The sequence below is a fragment of the Brassica napus genome, chromosome A1 (assembly GCF_020379485.1).
Source record: "Brassica napus cultivar Da-Ae chromosome A1, Da-Ae, whole genome shotgun sequence".
Lineage (NCBI taxonomy): Eukaryota > Viridiplantae > Streptophyta > Magnoliopsida > Brassicales > Brassicaceae > Brassica > Brassica napus.
This window is the reverse complement of record NC_063434.1, coordinates 553639-575176: the sequence shown is the minus strand read 5'-3', so window position 1 is coordinate 575176 and position 21538 is coordinate 553639. Positions and strand designations below refer to the sequence as shown.

Below are 21538 nucleotides of genomic sequence, written 5' to 3'. Positions count from 1 at the left end.
TCATTCTCACTCATGTCGGCATCAACCTATCAGCGGTTTGTCTTTACGTGTAGTAAATTACTAGACTACCCCTTAATGTGTAAATGCTTTCACATTTACCAAAATGATGCAGAGGGATAATATAAAGTTTTCTTTAAGACTAAGTATTCAACATTAGCCTGCTTAATGATAATCTATTAGTTGACGGTGGTTGCTTTTTAGGCACTGTGGTTCCCAGATGTATACACAAAGGACATAAAAATTATCATTATTTTTTTGTGAAATTGTACTTTTTCTTTATTACTTATATACTTTTGATGATGTTTTGAAATCACACATTCAAAAGCTAGATCCAAAGATTGTTAATAAGAATCCATCCAGGACAATAGGACATACAGAATCTGGAGAAACTATTACTGCTTCACCAAATTACAATATAAATATATTTTTTTTATTCCTTTTTTACATCAATAAATACATTTTTTTTACAGTGGCATTACCTTAGATACAAAAATATCAGTGGTAGTTAACCAATTACATACAATCTGATATTACTTCAAACTCAGTCTTGAGGAAGAAGAGAGTTAACATGATACAAGACAACATTGGAGTATATGTACATCACTCTGTTTACATTGAAGACTTTTTACATGAATTTTTCCAAATTCAGGATGAATAATCCCCTTCCACACCATCAAATCTTGATATCAAACTTTAACATTACTGCTTCTTCTTCCTCCAATCCAATCTCATATTCCTTTCTTTCCAGCTTAATCCTTTCCTAGGATCAATGTTTAATTGTTCTCCACCCTCTTTCATTTCAATGTAACCAACTTTCATCAACTTAATATGAACCTTAAAGCTGCCTCTTCTTCAATAGCTTTTCCAATCCCACACATTAATTTTTAAACTCTTTTTCTTCTTTTTCAGGGATCAGTATAAACAAATACCCTTCATCTTAATCTGAACAATCTAACTACTTGTGCTTCTTCTTTTTTCTCTCTTTTTCTTTTTTTTCAAGATCAATCCGTTATCCAAGATCAATATAAACAAAACACATCATCTTAATCTAAACCGTAAAACTACTTGTGCTTCCTTTTTTCTCGCTTTTTCTCCTTTTTTTCTGGTTTTCAGGATTTATGTAGTAACCAAAATGGTTCTTCAGAGCGTTGTTAGTTAACTAAAACTACTAACTAACTACAAAAGGACTAGACCTGGTCAAAGGTTCCGCAGAGATGAAAACCATTGATCCATGTAGTTCTTCCCATCTGCACATTTGATTTGGAACAAAAAACAAAACTGATTCAGAAAGTTTGCACATTAAATTAGGACAAAAATGCTGAAACATCAATAGCAAAGAGCTACACATATAAACAACAAGCATGAGCCTTTAAATCAACCCCAAGAGAGATAACAGTTCATACCAGGAGACAAACCACTGGGAAGATTCTTGACAGCAGTCAAGAGCTGTTTATTACCAGACCCTTCAGAGACAGCTCTGTAACAAGGAACCAGAACTAAGAAGCCACCATCATCTCCTTCCTCATCGCTTTGAAAACCAGGTCCAAGCGGCTCAGTCCATCCAACAGACCACTCATCAACAGCAGCAGCAGCAGAAGAAGCAACAGCTACAGACTCTGAGCCAGACGAACCAAAGCTCTCAAGCTCCAGCTCCTTCCGCTTGATAACCTTTCCTTTCCCTCGAGCTTCGGTCTCTTTCTCCTTCTTACCACCTAACAACCACCATGGCCAAGTCGGTATCTTTTTCTTGATCATTTTTCAAGAACCCAGTTTTCTTGAAATTCCACCTCAGAGACTGGTTCAAAATTGACAGCCAAGTAATTGAAAAAATGGTCTAAAATCTACGACGAATTAGAAAAAAGGTCAAAACTTTCGAGCTCGACTTCCCAGGAAAGAGATGAGCTTTGCTTTAAAAATTTTAATCGATCAGACAACAAAAGTTTTTAAGACCAAACTATCCTCCTTATCCCTCCCCCTTCCGACCAGATTTGTCTCTTCTACTCAAGAGCTAGTCTGCTTCTGCAATTTATAAAATTTGATTTCTCCAATCTTTTGGTTTTAGTTAAGATCCAACGGCCACAAGTTTCATGATCCAATCATTAAACTACGATTTGATGCAAAAAAAAGACTATATTATTTACTTTAATTAAACAAGAAATAAGGGTAAGAGTTCCTATCTACCGTTGATTCATGGACAAGTGTATCCTTACAACCGTCCAAAATTGATGATGTGTCGTATTTTATCCAATGTAGAGATGTCAAACGGGTTGATCCGTCCCATCCCGTCCCGTACCGCAGCGGGCTCATCTCTTTGCGGGTCACGGCGGGCCAGGCCCGCGCGGGTTGCGGACTCCAAAAGGTCGTCCCAAGCCCGTACCGCCAAATGCACACTCCTTTGCGGGCTGTCCCGCGGGACATACGTTAATGTAGTGTATCCGATCATGCTTGGCACTTCAGGCCGCTCCAGAACACTTTCTAACGCTCCAGAACACTTCCTGATGCTGCAGGATGCTGCCCTACACAACCAAGCTCACATAATTAATAAAAATGAAGCATTTACTCCTCAAACTCTTCAAAATCACTATATATATTGTTCTTTGAGTCCATTACATTTCATATAAGTTCTTGAAGTTAATTTTGTCTATTGAAATTATAAATGCATGTCTAACTTAGCATCAACCTAATAATCACGCTAAGACAATTAGTAAAAGTTCACACTTCAACTTACCAACAATAAACGAGAAGATCAAACAACAATGGACTGGTTACTGTCCGTGAAAAGCGAAGTCTCAACCAATGTGGAATAGTCAATACACTGGTCATCATCTCCAAGACCAACTTGTACAAGACGCTGTGCACCTGAAACAAACCAAGTCATCATGTTAGAAAACAATAATACAAACACATCAAAACGAATGATCAAAACAAAGAAATAAAACAAACCTTGTTCAACAAGAATGTCATCTACAACTTTGGCAACCTGCAACACATATTGTCTGTTTCCTAATCCAAAAACACCATACTTCAAGTACTTGAGCCATTATCCTCTGTCTAAGAAGAAGAAAGCCATATCCTCTTTCTTCAACTTCTCCTCGTACTCATCATCATCAGCATCATAATCGTCCTGTTAAAACAAATCAGAACCAGATCGAAATAACAACAAAGAAATGTTTAAGCTTTATTAAAGGGTATTATACCAAATCAACGATTTTGAATCTGATCTCTCGTATCTTGCTTTAGCTTCTTCTCCTAAAGCCTAAAAATTTATCAAAAAAAGTTAGCTTTCATCATCTTCACTCTGTTTTGAATCAAAGCTCTGTTTTGAATCAAAGCAACTCACTTTAGCAAACCCTTCAGCAGTTCCCGTCTGTGTACCGAAAAAGATTGTAACTTTCTTCCTCCCATCATCAACCTCGTCATCACCAATGCATGTAAAGAAGCTTTGCTGATGCAGCTCGAGCACGATGTGGTCACCGGAAGGCGGAAGCACTGTCGCCTGTCAGACATCGAACAGGAACGGCCATCGTTGGAGCTCCGTTTCTTCTCACGGTCGTCGTCGAAGCTCCAATGCCTTTCACTCTCTCTTTCTTTTCGTTTTCAGGTGAAGAAAGTAACGGAATCGACGAAGCTTCCAGATGCGGTTCTATGGGCCGTCCCGCGGTTAATGAGGGCCGTACCGCTTTGGACCCGGAACCGAACAAGCCCTGTCCCGTAAGGCCCGCTTTTTTGCGGGTCATGAATGCCTAGGCCCAAACCCGCCCCGCGACAGGTTTAAACGGGCCAGGCCCGCGGGACAAGCCTTCTGTTGACATCCCTAATCCAATGTGTTGCGTGTGTTTGAGGCCCAAGTTATGGACACGTGTCAAACTCATCTGCCTATGGTTTTGTTTTTTTTTTTAACTCGTGGGTTATTAATTACGAGGAAACTCTTATGATTTTTTTTTTTGAATGAAAAAACTCTTATGATTTAAGAGATAAGATTCATACTTTCGGTGAATCTTCTAGAAATATTGCTGGCAAATCCGGATTAAGTTTACACGTAATTATTTCCCTTTCTCTAATCAAAATTTTCGTTGACCACCACATCTTTTCAACAGCTTGTGGTAGCCTCGTTGGTGTTGTTGTGTTGTCAAGAAATGAAAGACACCAACTCATGAACGAGCACACACCGTATATGACTATGAGAGAAATGATATAAATTATTTATTCATAATTTGCTATCACACATCAAAACCATTTCATTAGCCAAACTATACATTTTCTTAAATGTTGCATTGAGATTTTTTTTTTTAGTTAATATTACCATTTCAAAGTACGTCTTGTTTTCGATGCACACTACTAACAATCCTAAAATAAAAAAATACCATTGGTTTTTAATTAGCTGATTTTCTGTTTGTAAGTTATGGATAGAGATGACTTTGTGATGGGGAATAATAGCAAGAGAAAGACAAGCCGAAACAACTCTCACTGATGAATGATGATAAGTTAGAATATCTCTGTCTTAGCTAAAATAAGACGAAAAGAAAAGGTCGAGAGTTTCATATTTTAAATTTTCAGGGCTGAAGAGTAAGCTTAGTTAACATCAAAATCTTCTAATGTCAAACCTCATCACTTCTCTTTTGTGTATGTATAATTTTTGTATTGGTTCCTTGTTTACATATGTGCTAATTATCCTATATTAGTACTTACAGGAGGCATATATAGTAAAAAAATCCGATTGTTATAGTTGAATAATTCGATTCTGTATAAAACGTTACATAGTCGAACTAAAAACGGAGGGTAAATAATAATAGATTCTGTTTGTGTAAGACATATTCTCTCACACATACCTTGACGTATGTATGTAGGAATAAAAATACATGTGCACGTAAACGTAACTATCCTGCAAGTTTATTAACGATAACGTGGAAGTTGCAGTTAACATCGTCATCTTGCACAGGAAATTTTTTGCGCGATCCTACCCTTGTTTTTTCTTTGTCAACGATCCTACCCATTTAAAACCAAAAAGACAGAAAAAAAAATTACAGTGGGCCGACATGTCTATAAGCCCATGATACATATAGTAGGCTTACTGAAGCTGCATAGGCTGTATGAACAAAGAAGGGAAAGAGAAGAGCAAGGAGTATTGGAGGTCAACATAAGCATAAGGATGGAAGGAAATGCCAATACTGAGATCACAAAGAGGATGAAGGAAGTAGACAACGACAAGACAAATTAAAGGAAAGAAGTTTGGAGCTGGTGAAGATAAAACAAGCTAGGAAGGAGAAGATGAAGAATCGAACCAGGGTTCATGAACTGAGACGGAAATGGTACAAGAGGTTTAACTATGTTTCAAATTGAGTTGATGCTAAGCTATCATTAAAACAAAATATTAAATGCTAGAATCCAACTAGTTTCTTTCCATTATCAATAAACATGATTTGGAGAATACTTAGAAAAGGAATGATATTGGGTGTATTAAGACATATGCTAGCTGATCAAGCATGGGAATCAAAAAATTTAGTTTACAACAAAAAAGTTGATGGCTGTAACTGGTAAATCAAGAAAGGAATACATGGAATAAAAAGGGATGGAATAAGATGAATGGAATGCAGTAGAAAAATGGAATGGATTCATTCCATTTGTTCCTTATCAAAATTGTTTTGGAATGTTTTACTTTGTATTTTGATTAGATTTTTTTGGAATTGATGGAATGAGCATTCCATTCCATTCATGTTAAATGGTAAATTTTTTTATGGAATTAATGGAATTGATCATTCCAAAGCATTCCATTCCAAAAATGGTCAATCCAGTTGCAGCCGATACTATGATCAATAATGCACGAAGGTATATATATATCACGCAGACTGTAAGGCGCCGGCTTGCAATGCATGCATTTTGCAAAGATGTAACAGCGCTACCCTAGTTTAAAAACCCAATGAACCACAACTCATGGTCATCAACAGAGATTACCTGGATGTACTTTTCTGCAGGTTTGACTGTACTTGTCGAAGGTCTAACCGATTTAAGTTGATGTAACGGGACACTACTAAGTGGTTAAATAAGATACAATGCACTAATTAAGCATATAGTATGCACATGAAATGTGGTAATAGAATTCAAATGTGAATATAAGGAAGAATAGTATATACCTTAACAATAGAATTCATAAGTTTAATTTTGTTGGTTTTAGAATTTCGGTTTAGTTTTTAGTTTGGCTTTGGTTTAGGATGAAGGACTTCATCATACACATTGCTCATAATAATATAGATGTCATCATCATACACAGATAATAAGTTGCTTGTCTGCCTCGTCTAGCCTTAGTGGGAACCAAGTAATTGCGCGTGGAATTGACTCTTAACATAAACAAAAGATATTCCAAGCATATAGGTTGTCACGAAATATGTCATTTTGTTAATTCGATGTAAACTAGTCTAAAATAAATTGCTACAAAACTAACGAGTTATTACTTGTTACATTGCAAGATGAATAAAATTTCTTCCATGTTTCAAGCCGCCAAACGTCACGATACATGGTATATATAAGCTTAAGAAAAGCCAAGGTCACTATAGATCAAGCTGCATTGACACGGTAAACCAGAAAGTGAAGTTATTTACAACCTGTCAACAATAGCTAATTACCCATTTTAAATATAACACATGGTTATCTACAACTCTTAATATATATATTATATGCTTCCGGTTAGTGCTCCTCCATATAGATGGTTCCTCCAGAAAACTTCCCAAATCAAGAGACTTGGTAAACACTCACTGCTTTTGAAATTCCAAATCAATAAACAAATACTTATAAGAGGTGTGTATCTATGTACGTGCTTGCATGATTAAACTGTCCAGATACTAAATAATAATTTTAAAATCATTGTGTTTTGCAGGATTAAATATAATCTTGTTAACTATATATATACAAACCCTTTTCTTCATTTCTCCACCACCAACGAAGACAAAGAGCTTTTCTCAGTTTCTCTATCTCTACAGACAACGAAAGAAGTTTGAAACAGAGATCGATGGCAGCTCTTAAGACAATGCAAGCTCTGATCTTCCTTGGTCTATTGGCCACGTCCTGTATGGCTCAAGCTCCGGCTCCAGCACCCATCATGGTTCTCCCACCGGTAGAGTCTCCCTCTTCTCCTCCTGCTATGACACCAACCGCTGAGCCACCTTCTCCGGTACCGGTTGCTTCACCACCGGTTATGGTTCCCGAGCCAACTCCAGCTCCGGCGACTCCTCCCACCGTCTCACCAACGACTAAGTCTCCCAAAACTTCCCCTGTCGCTTCTCCCCCGAAACCAGAAGCTATGGCTCCAGGCCCATCAGGCCCAACGCCATCGCCAGCTCCGGCTCCTGAAGGACCAATCGCTGATTCAGCATTGACTAACAAAGCTTTCCTTGTGAGCACTATCATTGCCGGAGCCTTGTACGCTGTCGTTTTGGCTTAAGAGAGCCCTGAGTATATTACACCCTTCTCTATTTATCATTTGGTTGTTCTTGTCATAATTTGTTTGAAGATTTTTTCTCTGTTGCTCTAATACAGTTTGTGTTTCTTCCTCTTTGTTGGTGTTAATGTTTTATTTTTCTTCTTCTTTATAACACTAATGGACCATGGGATTAACCTCAGGATGAGTTTCTGATTTTAATTCTGAAAAATCTTAACTATGAATTATGCGTTTTGATTTTTTGGCACATTCTTCACAACCATATATGTTCATTAGGTCCCCATATAGAAACATAGTAATGTATATAATCCATTATTTTTTAAAAAATTAATGAAAAGACAAGCTTAGGTGTATTCTAATTTCAAAACTCGAATCCTTCTTATTACATCAACTTCCCACAAACAAATGTAATCATCATCTACGCCTTCACTTTTATAGTGGCTGCATTAGAATATTTTCTGAAAATAGTGATCAAAATATAACTTTCTTTTTCTCTATTGGAAATGTATCATTATTCTGTTTGATATATTTAATTTCTCTATCTTCCTGTCACTGAAATTTTGTTTTACAAAAATCACAGGACATCTGATCTGACCCAAAAAAAAAAATTCACAAGACGTTCAAAGTCGTTTGACTAGAAACTGGATAATTAAACCGATCAACACTCGAAAATCTACCGGAAGAAAACCGAACAGCATCACCATAACCAATAACTAACCGATCAGTAAACCGAGCCGATTCATAACCTTTTCCTCTCCTCCCAATTTGCTCATTACTATCCTCTAAACCACCAATCATGCCCTTGACCTCACGAACCAAGCTCCAGAACCCATCGATCCAAGCTCTCTTCCAAATCCCACGGAATACAACAGACAATCTTTCTTTACAACTCTCGAGCCTCTTCAAAGCACAGACAAGCTCGATCCTATCTCCAAAGCTCAAAATGCTGGACCGGTCTTTAAACTCGTTGAGTCTCGTGTAAAGCTCGTTGACCGAAGACACGTAGTCCTCTCCTACCAAACGAATGATCTTGTCGGCTAGAGATTTGCCTCCACAGAAGGGTACATCCGGAATCTTACATGCTTCTTGTAGTAACCCGACCAGCGCGTAGATTTCACGAAGCAGATCAGTGTTGGTAAGAGACGAAACCATTTCTTCGTACTCGTCTTTGTGGATCGCGCTCGATGTTGATGAAACAAAGAAGCCCATGATTCTCGAAGTTGATAACAGATGCTCAAGATACAAAGCGTACCTAAGATCAAAATTCAAACATATAAAAATCAGAACTTTTAAATTTTTTATTACATAAAAATTTAAAAACTTTAACATAAAAATCAAAACTTTATTAACTTACCATCTGACCCAAGAAGAAAGCTCCCACATCAGAGGAGACTTCTCATCTCTAAACCCAGAAAGCTTCAGATAGTTCCGACCACCGGAAGCTGGAAAAACAGAGAGCTGGTCTTGGAGTATGAAGCGACCGTGTTTGACGATGTGATGAATAATGATTAATGATTTGAGAGCGACGCAGGCGTCTTTGGTTGTGTGGAGACGGTTCATCACGGCTTCGACGGCGGAAGCTGCGGTGGCTCGGGAGCCAGTTCCGGCGGAGAGGAGAACTTCGAGGTGGCGATTCGCCGGGGGAGTTGAAGGGTCGTGAGTGGTGGCGCGGAGGACGGAGAGATGGAAAGAGAGGGATTTGCTTGTTGGGTTTGAGGAGAGGAGAGCAGCTTTGCCTTGAGAAGCTTTGTCTTTGATCATTCCTATTAGAGCTGTGATTCTTCCCATCGAACAAAGCTTTTAGCCTTTGAATGATCTATGATGATCGAGAAAGATATACTATGACTTCTTGTGTCTTTGCTGATTAGTAAAGAGATAATATAAATATAATATTTATTTTGGGTCAAGAATGGAAACTGTTTTTATTTGATTAGATGTACCAACGACATGGGTCAAAATAAGCAAATATATTTTAGAGAATCACTCAACTATTCTTTTTTTTTGTTCGAGTTCTTACCAGACTTCTTTCCATGTTCAAACAATTTTAAAATGGAATTTTATCTTCTCCTTATTTACCCATTCTTTAAAAGGGTAAAGTACGTTTGTACAAAATCAAACTATTCAAAGTAAGGCAAAAAAAGATATTTTCAAAGTGCTTATTATGGTCAATGTGTTAAAGTCCACGTCGAAATGCAGAATGTAATCAGTTTTGTTATCATGAAGGTTACATGTATAAAATACGAACACTGCATTTTTTACTTTAAAGAGGAAAAAGTGCAAAAAGAGAAAGTGATCTCGAAGAAGCTTCAAAAGGGTAAAAGATTATACTAATACTTTTGACTTTTTGATGAATTTAGAAAAGTTTTTTTCTTTAAAAAAATGGAAACTAGGCAAATTATTGTCTTTGGTGCCTTGGGCTAATAATATAAGTTCGGTTCTATTAGTAATTTATTTTTGTCACCACTTGTTTAATGAAATAGTCTAATCCACTAGATTTGCACTTTGCCTATATCAATCCACATGTTCAATGCTTATACACGAATTGTTTGTCTCTACGATAGGGGTTCGAATTAATGAATGCTTTAATGTCAAGATGTATATCGTACAATTGCCTTTTCCTTGATTTCAGACAAGAATATACTACAAACAAACACACAAAACCAACATAAGTTGATAAGCGGTGTGTATAGACTTAGCCAAAACGAAAAGAAGTTTCGTATTAATGGCCTCACCAACAATCCTAGGAGGCACATAAATTTGATTCACGCCTTCATGGAGCTATTACTACTGAAGTTTACCGTGATACATTGTTGGATCGGATATACACACAGTTGATAAGGATAGAAAGAGAATTGGCTCTTGTATAATCTAAAAGAGTTTTAAAATATTTTTCATTTTTCATTCAGATATTTTATGGAAGTGCAATAAACAGATCAGGCCTATAGTAACTAGTATAGTTTTTGAGGTCCATTATATTAGACTGGGTCATAAATGTACAGGCTTGAGTCTTGACATCTAATTATTTATAAGTTCTATCTAACATGTTCCATTTTCTCCCATCTGGACAACGTGGGTCGACAAGAATTCGATCCTAATCGAGTCTAAATCTAGTTAAGCTTCCTTGAAATTGAATAATTGTTGGATCTGTAGTCCTAATCTGTAGCATGCCAAACCTGCTACATAACTGGGCTTCAATTAAAAGGATAATCCTCGAAGCCCATAAATAAGCACGTCGTTCTTAAGTTAACTAAAAGTTAAATGACATTACATTGCTTGGTACAAAAGTACGTACAGACAAGTAAAAAAGGTTTCCCTCTCTCACGTTGAACATGATTGTCCGGAAAAGGAGAAGTAAATCTTATGTAAGATTGAACTTTAACCTTCTTTATGACTTGAGAGACTTACTGAATGAGACACTTTTTTCTCTTTTTTTACTTCATTAGACACATCTCACTTGAGGGACACTTCTTCCTCTCCCTTCTTATGTGTTTTGACTCATATACCCTTTTGCTTTGGTTAGTGATGAGTTAGTTTTATTATATAAAATTACTGTCAGCTATGTGGGGACCAAAATAGGAGCAACGTGTTTCCTTAAAAGAGAGAGTTATATACTTTGACTCTTTTTATATGTAGCAAAAGAGTATTTTATACTAAAAGTAACTTTCTAAATTTCCCAACATATTATATGTGTCATTATTTTATATCATACTGTATAAATAAATATATAAAAACATAAAATAAATTATTACAATTTTTCTTTATATTTTGATATCCATATGTATATATATGTATTTTAATATTTATCAAAATTAAATTTAAATTACATACTGTCTATTTTGATACTTGTGGACACACTTTTGTGGATACATTGTTGATGGACACATTTAAAATAGTCATGGACATGTATTTGTGGATAGCTTTTTGGTATTTTGTAGATACATTTTTGATAGATAAATTCAAAATATCCACTGAATGGCAGAGACATTTAGTGTACAAAATTTTATGGACAAGATTTTATGGACAAAAATCTCAATCTTACAAATTTTATGTATAAAATTTTGTGGACAAGATTTTTGTGGACAAAGTTTGTAGACAAATCATACAAAGTTCAAAGAACCAGTCCCTGATTCGACGCCTTTAAAAGAGACCTTAACAAATTGATAGAAGCTTGTAAGACTTAATGACTGCTTCAAGCTGAGCCTGAAGATGTTTCAGCATGTAAAGTCCAAACATATTTAAAGCATATCCTAAATCCAATTAACCAAACAAAGATAGCATGTTCAATAAACAGATGAAGCCAATTTTATTAATCATGAGGAAGAGTTTATAATCAACAAGCAAGAGCTTACATCATCCGTAAAATCTCTAATAGACACATCAGAAAACATAATCACAAAACATAATAGGCATGAGAGCTTGTCATCGTCTTTTCCACAACGGAGGTGGGACCTGCTCGTCGTCGCGTCCTCTCCATACCGGATCTCGAATCTGTTGGCCGTCCTGTCGTCCTCTCCACAACGGAAGTCGGACCTGGTTGCCGTCGCGTTGTCCTGTCCATACCGGAGCTCTCGGATCTGCTCGTCAGCTCTCATGTCCACAAAATCTCAGAGATTCGATTCAATTGAAAAAGTACAACACAAACAATTAAAAAAAGAAAAAATATAGAAAAGGTTAGGGGTTTCAAGGAGAAAGGTATTGAAATCGGGCGACGGAGAATGAAGGAGAAAGGTGATGAGATATGAAGAGATAAATACGAGATTATACAGTCACAACCGCTGTGAGCCTTCTGGATTCATGGTGTTTTACAGAGAAATTGAAGACGAAGAAGAAAAGATTTAGCAGAATTATGGTTAGTAAACGAAGGGGCTGGGAAATTGGGAAAATTAGATCTGAATTTCAAAAAGTAAAGCCAGAGAGAGAATAAATGATGGTTTCCGAAAACTCAAAAATAAAGAAACTGATTTGTTGAACTATTTTTAAAAATATGGAAAGTGACAGCTTAGTTAGTGAGGAGAGAGTTTAGTTAGTTTGAGGGCATGTAAGACATTACACAATAAAGAAGTATGCCTCCAGCAACAAGTGTCCTTTTGTGTAAATTGAAAGACAAAAAGTGTTTTAGAGAGTAAAAAATTCTTATGACTTCACCATTCATTTTAGTAACACATGGTATAGTTTTGAAAGAGCATTCAACAAAAACAAAAAATATTCTAGAGAAGTTTCATAATGATTATTTCAATCGTAATCACAAAATTGTAAAGTGGATTAAAATGTTTTACACCTGTATCAGTTCACTTGTCTTTTTGACGGTGGCATTGTTTGAGCCCATAGTTTTGGACAGATTCAAAGAACCAAAGCCATGTTGTCAGTCTTTGTTCCCTTACCCACAGCCTTTTTCCACACTTTTGCGTTGCCAATAATAACATACATCCAACATAATTAATACCAATGTTTTAATATACTGAACTCAAATCGAATAATATAGGACTAAATATACTAATCCTTATAATTTAAAATACTATCTATTCAGTTTAAACTTTCTTCAGGAATGAGAAAAAATTAGTATAAATTTCATTTTGTCATCAAATCTTCTGACGTACCTTCTGACGATTTTCAGAGGATTGTTCGGCATATTAAATCTATTAAATGAATCTTACGTATCTAGTTTTCGCTGTTTAGCTATTTTATCTGAATTGATAAGTTTAGAAATTTGAAAGACCCTAAGCTGCATTATGAAATTATAAAACCCATAGCGTGGTGACGTATCACAGATTCCCTTTGAGCCAAGCCGAGTCGAGTCATGTAACCCTGCTGCCGTTTCATTACAAACTTAACCCTAGTTACATTTTAACCCAAGCTTGGTTTATTTAAAGAAAAGAAAGTGTGAAACCAACTTGTTCATACTGAAAAACGAAGAACACTTGGTCTCTCTCTCCCTCCTCCTTTGCTTCTAAATAGCCCAACTTGGGAGCTTCTCTTCGATTTCTAAATTCTGTTCCTCTTAAGTCTTTTCTTTTGTTTGTGGGTCTAAGTGAAGAAGCTGAACATTGTTGTAATGAGAATTTAGAAACATAAAATAAAAAAAATTCTAGAAGACATTAAACCCTTTTTGGTGTCATGATGAAAAGACTAAGCAGCTCAGATTCAATGTGTGGTCTAGTCTCCAATTCTCCAGGTGCTTACCATTTTTGTGTTTTTTTCTCCTTTTTTAATAAATTCAGAAATTATCATTTCTTATTCGAATTTCATTTTAATAGCAAAATTATCATAATCTCTACTGTTTAGATCTTTGCTTTAAACTGACAAACTCATTAGTTACTTGCCTTGCCACAGATGAGCAGAGTCCACGAGGGTACGGAAGTAATTTCCAGTCTATGCTCGATGGCTACGAAGAAGACGGCACAATAGTCGAGGAATATTCCGGCAACCACCACCACATGGGCCTCTCGGAGAAGAAGAGGAGGCTGCGTGTTGACCAAGTCAAAGCCCTCGAGAAGAATTTCGAGCTTGAGAACAAACTCGAGCCCGAGAGGAAAACAAAACTAGCACAAGAGCTTGGTCTTCAGCCTCGCCAAGTAGCGGTTTGGTTCCAAAACCGCCGTGCACGGTGGAAGACAAAACAGCTCGAAAAAGACTACGGCCTTCTCAAGAGCCAGTACGACTCTCTCCGCCACAACTTCGATTCACTCCGCCGCGACAACGATTCTCTTCTCCAAGAGGTGACAATTCAAATTCAGACATTAATTAATAAAATAATAAAAATCGAAACTTTTTTTAAACGGTTTTTTTTTTTTTGCAGATTAGTAAAATGAAAGGTAAGATCAACGGAGAAGAAGAAGATAACTACAACGTCAAGGCCTCGACGGAGAGTGATGTCTCCGCCGTGAAGGAAGAAGAAGATCCGATGCCTTCGTCTCCTCCTCAGTTTCTCGAACATTCAACCGGTTTTAACTACCGGCGAAGCTTCACCGATCTCCGTGATCTTCTACCGAACCCCGTCGTCGAAGCTGGATCTTCCGACAGCTGCGATTCGAGCGCTGTTCTAAACGAAGAAACCAGCTCGGAGAATGGGAGATTGACACCGCCGCCGCCGGCGACGGTCGCCGGCGGAAGTTTCTTGCAGTTCGTGAAAACAGAGGATCACGACGAGTTTTTTAGCGGCGAAGAAGCTTGTGGCGGCTTCTTCTCCGACGAGCAACCGCCGTCTCTGAATTGGTACTCCGCGTCTGATCACTGGACATGAATAGTCGTTGATCGGAGGAGGAAGAACGATCCATGTACTGTAGCTCTGTTATCACTCTTCGGAGGATAAAAAATGGAATAATGAAAAAATAAGGGGACTGAAGTGTTAATTAACAATATCGGGAGGGGTTTTCACGAATAGAGAAAAATTCAGATAAAAGTTACTCCTCTAGTCCCAATTGTATTCCAAAGTTTACCCTTATAGTTTTCATTTGTCTAATTTAACCTTTAAATAAGAATTAGATGGTAGTAGATGACGAGATTAAGCATATAACTCATGATAATCAAAGTTTACTAATGGAGTTTGAGACTTGAAAAAGGTTAAATACAAATATGTAGTTTTTGATTAATCAAACATAAATTAAATTTCAAAAATTATGTATTATCGAAATATAAAAGGGTGTCAATTAGGCTCTTAAAAGAATATATGGAGTGAAAGTGAAACTGAGACAAATATGGGAAGAAAATGGAAAATGATGAAAGAAAAGACGTGTGATTTATTTTCTCCATAGCCGCAGCTTTTCTCCCCACGACCACGACATCTCTCTTTCACTTTCCTTTCTTTCTTTAAACGTAACATCTTTTTATTTTCTTTTTTGCGAAAACTAAATTCAACCCACGAAAACGACCTTGAACTAGTGGATACTGATCACGACAAAAACAAATTCAATATATTTCATATTTTTACTCCTTTGTATATGAATCAAGGTTAAATCTGATGTGACAATCAACAGTAAACTTAAATCTACATCGATGACTTCTTGTGATCTCTTCAACAAAAGACGAATACATGTTTCATTGATTTAACATGGAATCATTGATTTTCCAAATATTATCTTTAAGATTCTACGACAGTATAAATGATCTGTTTTCTGAAGAAAATAGGGTCTGATAAATAACTTTGGCGAGATTATCAGAATAGTTCTCCAAATCCAGAAAGTGGCTTTTAGAAATGGTGAAGAACCTGATGATTTTCGTAAAAGGTTTTTGTGTCTGCTATACATTTTGATTATAGTGAAAGACTAAAGTTATTTACTTATTTCCATAGAAATGAAAAAAAAAAACTAAAGGTGAAGATTAAAAAAATAGTTAAAACATAGGATTGGCTTGTGGAATGCTATCATCATCATCAATCAAGGTGCTTTTGTTTTTATGATTGTGCGTACGTGTTTTTAAGTGGAAGCATGGGACATTGTTTTTAGTGAATGATGAAAACATTCTGACACGGTCAGTAGAAGCTTTTACCATTGTCACGGATCATATCTGAAATTGAGGCATTCAAATCACAACATGACGCCAAAAAACACTATTATTACAATCTTTTTTGTAATCTTTTTTAGCCTGCTAGGGTTACTGAAACGTTTTTCTTTACAGCTGATTCGATAAATCACGGTTTTTTTTTATTTAAAAAGGCTTTATAGTGCATATATATTCAATTTCACCATGTAAAACCCACATACATACCAATATGCCATCGGAAATAGTGTAACTAATTTTAGAAACAATGGTAGGGTGTTATATTTGCACTGAACATACATTTTTTTCCGATTACCAATAAAAACATATACATTTTTCCTAATATGCTACATATTTATATATAAATTAGTATGATAAATTATCAAAATAAAGTTGGACAGAAAAATAGTATATACTTTTCACTTTGTTTGCTATACTGCCAAATGGCACAGAAAAGGAATGGGGGCCTACACTGTAGCTTATTTTCTCCCTTTCTTTATACGAAGCTGTGAGGGAAATGGGTCCTTCACCCATGTGATATGGGGCCATGAATGTTTCACAGAACATGTCTTTTTCCGTCATCGCCATTTGTCACTATAGAGCAAAATAAACAATTATTTTATTTATTATCTATAGTTTTAGTTTTATATATGAGATATATCAGAAAACATCGCAGGGATAGCTGGAGGAGGATAGACACGTCTACAGTGCTCTCTTCTAAACCCTCCGATCCATGAAGATCTCAAATGTTTCATCTATTTACGGCCGTCTATATCACTACTTTATTCACCAAAGATAGAGCATTGGTTTGGTATGGAAAGAGGTTAACAGATCAGTGCCCGAACAAAGTATTTTGAATATTTTAGTTTGGTAACCTACATCAGTTTAGAAATGTTAATTTAGACTTGCAGGATAGGTAAAATGTTATACTTTAATTAGACAGGTTTTGCAGACATCTTTGTGTGAAAAACTATACAAAATACACTTTCTGATGCTTAAATTAGACATAATCCATTGAAAACAATTTGTCCTAAAGTATGAGGGAATTGCATGAAAAACCTTGTTCAAGGATCTGTCTTCCTATATGCCATAATGTGTGTTTGTCTTTGTGACTGTGTGAATAGAGCTATAGAAAGTGAGATTTGGATCCAACGTTACCTACACCTTTGACTTTGGGATGGATTCTAAGGAGAACTTGGTTACATTTGTCTTTCTTCGGATGGACTTTCTCCCATCTTACCTCTTTCTCTTCGATACAGAATCAAATTCTTATTCATTAAATTATAGAAAACGAAACAATTTTATCTAAACCTTGTTCAAGGATCTATCTTCCTATATGCCATAATGCGTGCTTGTCTTTTTTATAAAATGTTCTGTTTTTCCTATATGTTCATATCGACCGGCGTTGTCAAAACTCAGTCCACATAAACAAATATGTCCACAATGCTTCGCTCTTTTTTAGATATTTTTGCTTAATAATTAAAATCTAGTTGTGTTAATTATATTGTTTTTTATTCAGGCGGCGAACATTTTTGTTATGTGCTTCACTTTCTCCTAGCAAAGATCACAGTTGTTTCAAGAATCTTTGCAAATCGTTTAATTATATTTACACGCAATAATCTAAACCATCCAAACTTATTACTATTGTATAACTGTAGTCTTATGTGGGTGGTGGAATATATTTACATTATTCGATGGTAAATATTTGATGTCATAGATATATGTAGTAACTCTATCCATGGAACATAATTTAATGCACAGAATTCAATGTACATTAGGAAATGAATATACCCAAAGATTAAAAAAAAAACAAATATATAATCGTTGACGAACGAGTTATAATTTTGATAGCTATTGAACACTAACAAACTTGACTGTTTCAAAGACAGGTTGACATTTGGTAAAGCAAGTTGTAATTGCTGCGTTCAAAATATGTGTGAACTTTAGATTGAGTCTGATTTCATAACAAAGGAATGAGTTGTTTTTTCTTTGGGCATAGGTTAAGCATAAACATCATGAATATGTTTTGCTAACTGATTAATTGAACTAAACAAGAAAAACATAGCTTTCTCAATTAAAAAAAAGGTCGCAACAAAATAATGGATATTACGTAGTTGCTACACATACTTTAATGTCCCTTTAACCCTATACGTATTTTCTATTCTGTTGCGTATGAAGACAATCGATCGAGTTCTATCTTTTAATTAAGAATACTTAAATCTGTTGTTATGTAAACGAATATAATCGCCTTTTTCTTATCTCGATATGTTATGTTTTTCAACACTCTTGTGTTTCTCAGGACCCACTAGTGGAAATTCAAATATGCTTTGATGGTGAAAGGCTTTTCAATTTGTATATAAATAATTAAATATACATAAACACGCAAATGGGGTTTAATAAAATAATTTGTGAACATATAATTATAAGATGTGATGATTTTCAAAGGTCCCTCTCAGCTATCAACGTTATTTCTGGAAAATTTTATAACACTCAAATTTGGAAACATTTAATTAGCTGATGTGATCCTTTGAATATATAGAGATTTTAATTTTATTTTAGAGTACAGCAAACTTTTTTTTTGCCAAATAAATGCAGCAAATTTTTAAATTAATACATGTGTAGTACTAGTTTATGACTTAGAGACTATTCGATAGTTCGACATGAATACCACTCAATCCTAATAAATTGAACTCCCCTAATTCTCAAACGCAATACCATCTAAACAATATAAACTGCACTAGGAATAATCTTATGCGTAGATTAAGATAAATTAAAATTCTATATATATATATAACTAATTATATTATAATGAAACTCTGGTAATAGGTCGTTTGATACATCGTCATTGATTTCCTTAATTTTCTAATGTTTTCCAAAAAGAAAAATACATTTACGATTAATAAAATGTAAACAATCAGCACTAGTGCGATTATAAAGAAATGAAACAAAAGTGATAAATTACAAACTAATACTGTATTGTATTAGAAAGAAAAAAAAGATTCGAATACGATTACAAATACCCGTGGTAGGAGACAGCTTAAATACGGCTCGCGTCGGCTTAAGAGTGGGAGAATGAGCAAATGGCTTTTATCAAAACGACGACAACTGACCTCGTCTAAAGATGAAATGACACGCGTTTATCAGCCTGTGGGTCTTAACTCCTATAAACTAGTTCGAGTCAGCACAGATGGAACATACCTTTTATTTGCTGCAGATGCTTAAAGTCAAGAGTCATATGTATTTGCTGTTGTTTTGATATTAAATTTTTTTAAAAAAAATCTGATAACACAAGACCTTGTGACAGAACTTTTGTTTGTCAAAGGGTTTTCATAAGTTTATCCAATAAGATGATACCAAGTTACTTTTGTTTGTCCTTTTAGCAACAACAACAACATCACTAAGCAATACAGTTGTAATTAAGTTAACTAAGCAAACGAGATAGTATGGTTGCAAACGCTTCTAACAAGCTCATAGTCGAGTCAATGTATACACCCACACAAAAATGATAAGTAAAGAAACCAATACACAGGCTATAAATTAAAGTATTTTATAGTTACATGAAATCATCACATAATTACTACAATTATGCAACGATAGAATGGGATGATGAAGTTGCCCCAGAGAAAAGTTTTTGTTTTAAAACACATAGAAGCACAATGAAACACCTTGTGATGATCAGATGTATATAGAGTCTAAACATTGACATAAGCAGAATGTAAAACCTCAAGGTGACTCGAGGAATGGCCTTTAACTCCAGCAACAGATTGCAACCACTCAATCTTACCGATAATCTCACCTTTGTCATGGAGTCTTTCAAAGGAAATCTCGGCACACCAGATATCCACTTTCGTATTCTTAGGGTTATACTTGAACCAAAAGATCAAAATGTTGGTACCGAAAGTTCTCAACAACTCATCACACGGTGACGTATCCCAAATAAAGCTAGCCAGCGGTTTGTAAAAATGATTATGTAGAGCCCCTAAACCCTCGACTTTATTCCAATCCGAATCCTCTGGCTCACTCCAATACATATTCCCGTAGTCATCACAACTGTATAATACATTCTCTGCCATACTAAAACAATAACTTTTGGTTCCTATCTTCGAAACATCAACATCCTTCATCCTTCTTCCCCATATACCTTCGTTGGGAGAGTAGTATAATAGGTTTGGTGAATTCCAGAAAGGCACTGGGTAAATCTTCTCACCCATCACCATGGTCTTTTTGAATGGGACATACTCTTTTACACTATCCGGCACTGGCGGCAAAGTAGTCCACGTTTGAGTCTTTGGGTCAAATACCTCTCCATAGGTCTCATTATGGCCGCAGCCTCCAAACACGTATATCTTCCCATCAACGACTCCAGCAGCCGCCTCACATCGAGCCACTTTCATGGAAGGGACTTGACGCCACGTGTGAGTCCGACAATCCAAGAGCAACACACTAGAAGAAGGGGGGTCCGAAGAACGGAAGTACTCTCTCTTTCTCGTTATGGACCCACCGATTACATATATGCCACAGTCAAGCGACACCACGGAGAATCCTTTCAAAGGGTGAGAAGAAGGGCAAGGAGGGATAGGGGTCATGAGCCTGTTCACGGTTTTTTCACGGCTGATGATGAACCAACGTGGGGTTGAGTAAGGACCGTGGATGCTCAAGCATACGTAGAAGCAGCTGTAACCTAGCTGCGAGCGAATCTTGTAGAGCTCAGGGGAAGCCACGAGAGAGCGGTATCTCTTGGAGACGCGAGATAAGGATGCATGGTCCGATCTCGAGAGTAGAGCCATGCAGCTCAAAGCCACCTCATCTGGCAGCGACGATAAGGAAAACGACGGAGACATGGATGGCTTCTTCTTCTTATTACGCGGTGGTTCTTCAGAGAAGGATTCGGACATTGTCACCACTTCTTGTTAACGTTTTTTTGAGAAAATTTACTATTTGCAAATTAGGGTTTACATATAAAAGAAGAGAAGCAACTCTACAATTGCCTTTTTCATATATCAACTTTCTGCTATTCTATTTGATTAGAAACCCAATAAACATGGAATAGAGTACTTATTGGGCTAGTTAGCCCAAACTAAATCAATAGAAGCAAAAGGATGTGTGATGTGATAACTGATAAGCACCGTTGTTTTTCATATAGTATAGTTTTAATACAATTTTAATCTATTATTTATACAAAAGCCTAATAGGTATCCAAGGTTTACTTTAGTGCTAGCTGAACTTTCATTCTTTTTTTTCTTTCTTTCCTCGTTATCACTGCGCACCTTCTTTTGATCTGGTGGTGCAAAAGCTTTTAAATCCACTTTGTGCCAACTAACAGTATGTTGACATAATTATTATAACAATCTTTACTTCTTTCTTCTGCCTTCTTTTTTTACTTTGACACTAGTATGTTCTTGGTATTGACTTCACAAATATGTTCTTTTGTTCTTTATGTTTTTCCTTCTTCTCTATCTTTACCTTCTTTATAAACACTTTATCACGGCTGTCGAATAACTTGGTATATAGCCACCTACGACCAGTCCATCAAGCTAAACAACAAAATATTTAAATATACATGAAACTCGATAACATATCTTCTCACTGTTATATTATGATGTGGAATGTGGAGTGTTATATATAAGACAA

At 36.0% G+C, this 21538-nt stretch overlaps 6 protein-coding genes across 7 annotated transcripts; 2 read left to right on the top strand and 4 right to left on the bottom strand.

The window, feature by feature from the left end:
- Positions 1 to 408: 408 nt before the first annotated feature.
- On the bottom strand, positions 409 to 2012 carry LOC106435796. Its single transcript, XM_013876754.3, has 2 exons — positions 1404 to 2012; positions 409 to 1247 (listed from the first exon to the last, which is right to left on the bottom strand). The coding sequence occupies exons 1-2, from the start codon at positions 1753 to 1755 to the stop codon at positions 1198 to 1200; spliced, it is 402 nt and encodes a 133-aa protein (XP_013732208.2). The 5' UTR covers positions 1756 to 2012; the 3' UTR covers positions 409 to 1197.
- LOC106419441 lies at positions 1731 to 3277 on the bottom strand. The gene is made up of 4 exons (XM_048777863.1): positions 3198 to 3277; positions 2944 to 3124; positions 2729 to 2859; positions 1731 to 2516 (listed from the first exon to the last, which is right to left on the bottom strand). Exons 2-4 carry the CDS (start codon positions 2962 to 2964, stop codon positions 2207 to 2209), a joined length of 462 nt encoding a protein of 153 aa, XP_048633820.1. The 5' UTR covers positions 2965 to 3124; positions 3198 to 3277; the 3' UTR covers positions 1731 to 2206.
- Positions 3278 to 6913: 3636 nt separating this feature from the next.
- LOC106373365 (classical arabinogalactan protein 3-like) lies at positions 6914 to 7673 on the top strand. Its single transcript, XM_013813550.3, has one exon. The coding sequence runs from the start codon at positions 7004 to 7006 to the stop codon at positions 7433 to 7435; it is 432 nt and encodes a 143-aa protein (XP_013669004.2). The 5' UTR covers positions 6914 to 7003; the 3' UTR covers positions 7436 to 7673.
- Positions 7674 to 7905: 232 nt separating this feature from the next.
- On the bottom strand, positions 7906 to 9369 carry LOC106435706 (putative clathrin assembly protein At4g40080). The gene is made up of 2 exons (XM_013876653.3): positions 8787 to 9369; positions 7906 to 8684 (listed from the first exon to the last, which is right to left on the bottom strand). Exons 1-2 carry the CDS (start codon positions 9218 to 9220, stop codon positions 8042 to 8044), a joined length of 1077 nt encoding a protein of 358 aa, XP_013732107.2. The 5' UTR covers positions 9221 to 9369; the 3' UTR covers positions 7906 to 8041.
- A 3940-nt stretch (positions 9370 to 13309) lies between these two features.
- Positions 13310 to 14891, top strand: LOC106435248 (homeobox-leucine zipper protein ATHB-16). Of its 2 annotated transcripts, none has more exons than XM_013876209.3 (3): positions 13310 to 13604; positions 13763 to 14148; positions 14229 to 14891. In XM_013876209.3, exons 1-3 carry the CDS (start codon positions 13547 to 13549, stop codon positions 14670 to 14672), a joined length of 888 nt encoding a protein of 295 aa, XP_013731663.2. In that variant the 5' UTR covers positions 13310 to 13546; the 3' UTR covers positions 14673 to 14891. The 2 variants fall into 2 exon arrangements, with proteins under 2 accessions (XP_013731663.2, XP_013731599.2); XM_013876145.3 differs by having other exon boundaries at positions 13745 to 14148.
- Positions 14892 to 19599: 4708 nt separating this feature from the next.
- On the bottom strand, positions 19600 to 20802 carry LOC106435172 (F-box/kelch-repeat protein At4g39560-like). Its single transcript, XM_013876064.2, has one exon. It carries the CDS (start codon positions 20800 to 20802, stop codon positions 19600 to 19602), a length of 1203 nt encoding a protein of 400 aa, XP_013731518.2.
- Between the last annotated feature and the right edge of the window lie 736 nt (positions 20803 to 21538).